This window comes from Cibotium barometz, chromosome 35, assembly GCF_041138505.1.
Source record: "Cibotium barometz isolate CiBa-2024 chromosome 35, ASM4113850v1, whole genome shotgun sequence".
Lineage (NCBI taxonomy): Eukaryota > Viridiplantae > Streptophyta > Polypodiopsida > Cyatheales > Cibotiaceae > Cibotium > Cibotium barometz.
The window spans coordinates 14,416,805-14,424,986 of record NC_141080.1 but is presented as its reverse complement, the minus strand read 5'-3'; the positions used below and the strand labels follow the sequence as shown (position 1 = coordinate 14,424,986).

Below are 8,182 nucleotides of genomic sequence, written 5' to 3'. Positions count from 1 at the left end.
ACACATACATACGTGTGTGTGTGTGTGTGTGTTTTAACTTATTTTCCCATGTAGGCTCTCGACTTTAATGAACATATTGGCTAGAGGAAGTATTGAAGAATAGGAAGAGCTCTTTTCCTTGAGAAGGATCATTGAAAACTTCGAATCCTGAGTGCCAATCTTCGTTTGAAGCTAACCAATGTACAGATGTAGGGAATGGTACAGAAGGGGGGAAATAATGACATCAACCAACTCATGGCAGCATCTATTACATATGAAAGCAAGGAGAACTTTGTTTACTTTCTGCCACTGACATTTTCTCTTCTTTTCACCCAGCCCAGAAAAAGGGGGGAAAAGGGGGGGAGGGGGGGGTGTTGTGTGTAAGAACAGAACCCAAAATGTAACTGTCTCATTGGAAAAGTTTCCCCTAATATAAAACGTAAAATCTACAACTTGAAAATCAATAAAATAAAGAAAGAGCTCAAAATCTTGAATCCCGACCTCTCCATGGCATCATGTACAGCCTATAAATACCACTGCTACTGCAACTTGGCCATGGCATGAAAGCTTATTCACATCAGCACTCAATCGAGCGACAATTAAAAAGCCATGCTTCACCTTAGTTTCTGACACTAGTGACATATTTCAGAAGAAGTCCAACTACCTGTTGAATAAAATCAGAGAATATCAGAAGCCAGGACATGCGACAAGTTTCCTTGAGTGTGTATGCATGCGCGCACGCGAGAGAGAGAGAGAGAGAGAGAGAGAGAGAGAGAGGTGTACTTCTGGTGAGACTTTGGATGCATCCTTGGATAAATGCTTGATCTTTTCCTGTGTTTCTGCTTCAAGGCGCTTGATATTGGATCCAGAATCTCCACTGGACTGCCAGGCAATACACCTTCTTAGATGCTAGTCATGCTTAATTGAGCGACACAAAGCTAGGTTGGAAATCCATAACAGTTTCAGTAGGGTCTATGCCTCTCTACATATATATAGACTCAAAAATACATCTATGTTTCACTCACAAATTGCCCGTGTGTGTTAAGTTTCAGTCAGATGAAGGAAAAAGACCTTGCCAGTCCCTCCAAGAAGGTCCATTAAACTGCTTTATATTTGCAAGCTGGTTGAGAGGTTCTTCTTATGCTTTTTGGATACCAGTCAAAAGCCCTAATCCCTTATGTGGCTGTTTCAAGATCGATATGAATATGCTAATCCTTGTGTGTCTGTTTCAGTACCTAATCCTGATACGTCCTTTCTGTATGCATACCGCAAACGTAATGTGCATACTGTGCCTACCATATCCAATGAAGGAAAACGTCGTACCATGCATTGTATGTACTGTCCCACACACGTATCACACATCCTACCATATCTACAACCTTGCAGCACCTAACGTACCTTCGCCTGATCAGTACTTTCTGTACTCATCGTACCCGCAGCGTACGTACTATAACTACTGTTTCTCACCTTCTTGCAGTAACAAAGAAGAAAAACTCTGCAACCTGTGTTGATTGGGAGCAAGCTGCTATCATCACAACAGACATTCAAAAAATGTCCATCCATTTTTAAACCTTCTACGCCTAACAGGTGAAGCTCGAGGTTGACTAGACTAGACATATATACCTAGATGAATCCAGGTACATGCCCAAACCATCTATGCCTACCAGGTGAAGCTCAAGATTGACCAGACTAGAGCTTGTTCGTTGTGGATATCCTTGCAAATGCGTAACACCTGCAGCCCCACACACATCCCCGCCAAACATCCAAGGTTGACACTGCAGTGGGTTTCAAATAATGCTATATGGTTTTCTTCCTTTGAAATAAAGGAAAGTCACTTTTGACAATACTTCCAGGCAAACATGTATGAGCCTCTACATCCAAATAAGCTCCATAGTGGCATCAAGATACATGATGTTGATATAAAATCGTGCATGCATTGCACACACACATACATACACATTGCATACGTATATACATGCAGACATACACTGGAAACATACATATACACATGCATTGTGCACACACACACACACACACACACACACACACACACACACACAAACACACACACAAATATCATTGGAGCAAAAAAACACACCTGCCGGCACTCATGTGCATAATATGAAGCAACGTTTGTTTGACCAATCTCTTTTTAAGTGCATAATTTTTCAATTTCCAACGAATTTTAACAGCTTTTGTACATATTTCTTTTCTCCCTCAAAAAAAATGAGCTTTACTATCAGCAGATACAGATCAGTAACAAGGAGATTACTATCAGCAGATACATATCAGTAACAAGGAGAAACGGCTAATACATACCTCAGACAGTTTTTTTCTGAATTCACTCTCTCTGTGTGCCCTGTATGCAGCCACTTCCCTCTCAGCTTCCTCCTTGGCTTGCTTTAGTCTTGCTGTCTTGGCTGCAACACACAGAATTGGGTTTAACACAGTATGCAGATAAGTCTCTAAAATGCCGTAACTATACATGCGCAGATTGTTGGAATTAGGGTTGCAGGAATGCACACACAACTTCAAGAAGATGAGGAAGCTTGAGCACAACACAGTAGTGTATTATGAGTGCCAAAAATGAGAGATAACTAGCCCTAGAAGATAATGGGCGTATATACAATGCACGGGGGAAAAAACCTCCTAGTGAGGGAAAAAGTGCCCCGGCGGTCCTAAGTGTGTTCACACACATCACTACTATAATATGGTAACAAATCCCCCCTGGAGTGATGCGGTGAACAAGAGCTAGCACTCATGTATAGGGAAGTGTCTAGCTATGTGGACGAATCCACAAAAGGGAGTAAGCCCAAAGCTTTGCGAAAAGCTTCGAACTTCTCACGAGGCAGAGCCTTTGTGAAAAGGTCTGCAAGGTTATCCTGTGTTGGCACATAAGCCAAACTGATCTCTCCTGCAGAGAGTCTCTCCCTGACATAATGGTAGTGCACCTCAATGTGCTTCGTACGAGCATGGAACACTGGGTTCCGCGCAACTGCCAATGCGCTCTGACTGTCAGTGAAGATGGTGGTGGCAGATGGCTGCCCAACACCCAAATCAGCCATAAGGCGTCTGAGCCACACACACTCAACCGTAGCTGTGAAAGCTGCCCTGTACTCAGCTTCACAACTAGAAGTGGCCACAGTAGGCTGCTTCTTGCTCAACCATGATATGCATGAGCTTCCAAGCATGAAGCAAAAACCACTCGTGGACACGCGTGTGTCATAACAACCAGCCCAGTCAGAATCTGAAAAAGCATGTAAATCTGGCGGCAATGATCCCCCCTTGGGATAAAACAACCCAAGATGCCGAGTACGACTCAAATAGCGAAAGATACGCTTCACTGCCTGCCAATGCTTAATGCCTGGGCTATGCATAAATCTGCTCACCTGTGAGACTGCAAACTGAATGTCTGGCCTCGTAATGCATACATAAATGAGGCAACCAACAGCTGTCTGATAGAGTGTGACATCAAAGTGATCTCCAGCATCATGAAGACTCAACTTCAAACCTGTCTCCATTGGAGTAGCAATAGGCTTGCAGTCTTCAAGGCCAAATCTCCGCAACAATGTTTCAATATACTTTGTTTGACACAAAGCAATACCTCCATCACACTGCTTAAATTGTATCCCCAAATAATGATGCAAATGCCCCAAATCTGACATCTCAAAAGAGGCATTCAAATCAGCCTTAAAATCAGCAATATGACTCTCATTTGGTCCTGTGAGCAGCATGTCATCGACATAGAGAGCAATGATTAGATGTACACCATCCACACGTTTAGCATACAAAGTGCTTTCTGTTGGACTATTTTGAAACCCATGTGCAGTCAAATATGCATGTATTTTTTCATACCAAGCTCGTGGAGCTTGCTTTAAACCATATAAAGCCTTTTTTAACCTGCACACTTTGTTTTCCTGCCCTCTTTGAACAAAACCACGAGGCTGCGATACATACACCTCCTCATGCAAATCTCCATTTAAGAACGCAGTCTTTATGTCCAGCTGATGTACATTCCAACCATTATGAGCTGCTAATGCACAGATGCTACGAACAGTGGTCATACGACATGTGGGAGCAAAAGTCTCATCAAAATCAATGCCCTTCTCTTGAGCATAACCTTTTGCAACAAGCCTAGCCTTATGGCGATCCACTGTGCCATCAGGCTTACGCTTCAATTTGTATACCCACTTAGTGCCAATGGCCTTCTTGCCAGGAGGCAAGTCACATAAAGACCATGTACCATTCTTCATAATAGCATCGTATTCTGCTTGCATAGCAGCCATCCAATTTTCTGAACTTTGTGCCTCATCAAATGAAACAGGCTCACTTTCATCGCACATACTAGAAACAGCCAATGCATAACAATCTGACGCATAAGAGGCACCATGAGAGCCAGAACGAGTGCGACTAGACAAAGGGGCATCCAACTTGCTGTCACGCAAAGTCTGCACCAGCCATCTAGGCATGTTCCTAGAGCCCTCAATCTCTTGTCTCTCATCCTCAAGTGCATCATGCACATCTGCATCAGATATAGGCTGATCTGTGCCATCATTTAAAACCTGCATAGGCTGAAAAACTGCCTCATGAGGTATTGCACTTGACTGTGCACCACTGAAAAGAGGCAACAATGTATCATAGACATCACGTGAGCTGATATCTGTCTCCTTAGTACATGAAACCAAGGGCTGAACTGCATCTTCCACAAATACAACATCACGGCTAACCAAAATGCGCTTTGTCTGTGGATGATACAAACGATAGCCTTTGCTCTCAGCACTATATCCAACAAAAATACATTTGACAGCTTTGTCATCCAATTTTCTGCGATGTTGCACAGGCACTAATGCATATGCCAGGCAACCAAAAACACGTAAATGGCCAACAGATGGCTTGCGGCCATGCCAAGCCTCATATGGAGTGACAACCTGTAATGCTTTGGTGGGACACCTGTTTAGTACATAAGTGGCACACATGACAGCCTCAAGCCAAAAACCATGTGGTAGACTTTGACTCTTAACCATACATCTTGCCATTTCCATGAGAGACCTGTTTTTTCTCTCAGCCACACCATTTTGCTGTGGTGTATACGGCACTGTACATTGGTGTTTTATCCCACGCTCAGCCAGAAATGCATTAAATTCTGAAGACATATACTCCCCCCCTCGATCTGAACGGAGGGTGCCCATCTTACTTTCTGACACATTTTCAGCCATAACCAAAAACTGTTTGAAGCACAAAAACACTTCGGACTTTGCCTTCAAAGGATATACCCATGCATGCCTGGTAAAATCATCAATGAAAGTCACGAAGTAAAGGTAGTTTCCAAATGATGGAGTTTGCATGGGTCCACAAACATCACTGTGAACAAGCTGCAATCTGCGTTCAGCTCTCACTGATCCATCTTTGGGAAAGGAAGCACGCTGCATTTTACCCAATATGCAGCCCTCACAAACATGCTTGACAGGTGCCTCAAGCTTAGGCAAAGAAGACACCATTTCAGATTTCTGCAGGCGCAGCAAACTTGCAAAATTCAGATGACCAAAACGTGCATGCCACAGTTTTGCATTTGAAATAGCCTGCGTATCCATAATAGCACATGCTGAATCCTCTACACATTTGCCATCCATATTGAGCTTATACAGCCCTCGACATAGTGAACCAGATGCTACAATGATGTCACCACAAGAGAGATCATGAACAGTACATCTGTCATCCACAAATTTTACAACCAAACCTGTTTTGGCAAATGCGGAAACTGACAGCAGATTCTTTTTGATCCCTGGCACATACAATGCATCAAAAAGTGTAAAGGTGTTGCCATTTGCAACATTCAGCACAATCTGTCCAACTCCTTTAACGGGATAAGAGGAGTTATTGGCACAAGTGACAGTATTCCCTGTGGGAGCAGACTCAAGGAAAGTGAATAAACTGCGCTGCGAGGTGATATGCTTAGTGGCACCACTGTCAAAGTACCATACATCTGAATCTACTGCAGACATACATGTGTCATGCAAAGATGGGTCATAACTGCACTGCGCATTGAATGCCCATTCTGTATCTAGCACAACATTAGCAGATTCATTGTTAGAAGGAGAGGCATCTGCAACAGCCATACCAGCCTCTTTCTTCTTAGCCTCTTTCGCAGCCAGCTTAGGACACGCTTTGATGACATGATCATTTCCCTTACAGTACTTGCAAAATGTCTTCTGTTTGTCACCCTTCTTCTCATCTTTGTCTTCCTTCTTTGGTTGCGCAGCATTTGCAGATTTCTGCTTACTAGAAGAAAAGCCAGCTTTACCTTTCCCGCTTCTCTGACTAGCACCGAAAGCTTGATCTGCGACACGCATACTATTCCTGTTTTGCCTTGACTGGTCTTCTTGCAGCAAAACAGAAACTAACTCCTCAAATGATAAGGCATTGGGATTGCCTTTCATCATCAAGCGAAGAGTGGAAGCAAAACCCTGATAAGAATCTGGTAGACCATTCAAAACAGTCTGCACAAGTGAACTGTCTGACAGGATTTCATCTGCAGAAATGAGCTGCTCTTTGAAATCCTTGATCTTTGTCAAAAAGCTATCCATAGAATCACCTTCGTTCATATGCTCATTCTCCAACTGTTTTCGGAGATAAGCAACACGAGCCTCATTTCTTGCCTGATACAATGTGGCAAGTACATCCCAAGCATCCTTAGAAGTCCTGCAGGAGCGAATATGTGGGATAATGGTACGTTTGACAGACAGCGCAATCAAGGCATGAGCCTGCGCATCTCTACCATCCCAACGAATCTGCTCTGCTGAAAGTGGTGGTTCTCGAACAGCTGCTACAGCACTTGTGCCTGCACCATCATCAACAGTACCTGTATCTGATGTGTTTGCAGCATTCCCAGCCACAATAGGACGTGCATCAATACCCTGCACAATGTTCCATAACCCCTTTGCTACCAATACATGTCGCATCATATATGCCCACAATGGATAGTTGGTGCCATCCAACTTATCCTCAGCAGCCAACATGCGGAATACATCATTGTTGTCAGCCATGGCCAATGACTGTACTACTAGATGTAAATGCTGTCTGTAAGAGGAGAACCTGTATAAAATCGACCTGTGCTATGTAGCACAGCCCAAAACAGACGAATGGGCACCTGTCCTGCAGATTTTAATCTTGACAGAAAATCTGCACAGTAGGACGATTTTGCCTGCGCAGTACTTGGAATGCAAAAACGGAGGGCGAAATGACCTCAGATCAAAATTCTGAAATGACCCAGCCCTATGGGCTCTCCCACGGCATATACTAACCTGCAGTCGCTCGTGAAACCTCGTCGCAATCGGAGGAGATGAAGCGGCAGGTGCCGGTGATGCTGCCCGGGAGGAGGAAGCCTGCTCTGATACCAATTGTTGGAATTAGGGTTGCAGGAATGCACACACAACTTCAAGAAGATGAGGAAGCTTGAGCACAACACAGTAGTGTATTATGAGTGCCAAAAATGAGAGATAACTAGCCCTAGAAGATAATGGGCGTATATACAATGCACGGGGGAAAAAACCTCCTAGTGAGGGAAAAAGTGCCCCGGCGGTCCTAAGTGTGTTCACACACATCACTACTATAATATGGTAACACAGATCATCTAATCCAGTAGATTAAGCATCTAATCGACCTAAAAAATACTTCAGCCACAAGTTCGGATTCCATGGCAACAAACACAGCGAGGACTATGTTGACATGAATCTGGAGAAATGATAGCATGTTTGGCAAAAATTAAGCGTTTATTGAATCAAATTTGGAGCAGGTACGTAAGTCATTACTAGATCTAGCAGAGTCGATGATGTGCTGAGCCTCTTGCTCGGCCGCAAGCAGCATTTGAATACCCCCCTGCCCCTTCTCCATCGCCATAGCTTTCAAGATCCGTTACAAAGAAAATGACTTCTCAACCATCTAGTTGCTACAATTTACAATGAACAAAACGTGGGGCATTGGCACACGTGGCAGCACACCATTTGTTTTTTGTGCTATGTGGAGGTGAGTCATTGGATGCGTGGCATCACACCATTGGGTCTTGCCAGGAGCTTGTTGTGGTATATGTAACTATTTCGCCCTCTTAGCACTCATGATGGAACCCTTACCCAAATTGGTAGAAGAAGGCATGGGAACAGGGACCATAAAGTTTGCCCATGGAAAAGCACCATTTTTGGTCAAAAAG

At 43.8% G+C, this 8,182-nt stretch overlaps 1 protein-coding gene across 1 annotated transcript; it reads right to left on the bottom strand.

The window, feature by feature from the left end:
* Positions 1–218: 218 nt before the first annotated feature.
* Positions 219–7,938, bottom strand: LOC147618184 (V-type proton ATPase subunit G 1-like). Its single transcript, XM_086774610.1, has 4 exons — positions 7,788–7,938; positions 2,299–2,399; positions 763–861; positions 219–643 (listed from the first exon to the last, which is right to left on the bottom strand). Exons 1-4 carry the CDS (start codon positions 7,873–7,875, stop codon positions 599–601), a joined length of 333 nt encoding a protein of 110 aa, XP_086630736.1. The 5' UTR covers positions 7,876–7,938; the 3' UTR covers positions 219–598.
* Between the last annotated feature and the right edge of the window lie 244 nt (positions 7,939–8,182).

Bases quoted from the DNA above. Each gene is read 5' to 3' on its own strand.
- LOC147618184 (XM_086774610.1), bottom strand. From the start codon at position 7,875: ATGGCGATGGAGAAGGGGCAGGGGGGTATTCAAATGCTGCTTGCGGCC. The intron at 862-2,298 runs GTATGTATTAGC...ATTGCCTGGCAG, and splicing joins TCAGAAAAAAACTGTCTGAG to TCCAGTGGAGATTCTGGATC. The intron at 644-762 runs GTACACCTCTCT...TTTATTCAACAG, and splicing joins CATCCAAAGTCTCACCAGAA to GTAGTTGGACTTCTTCTGAA.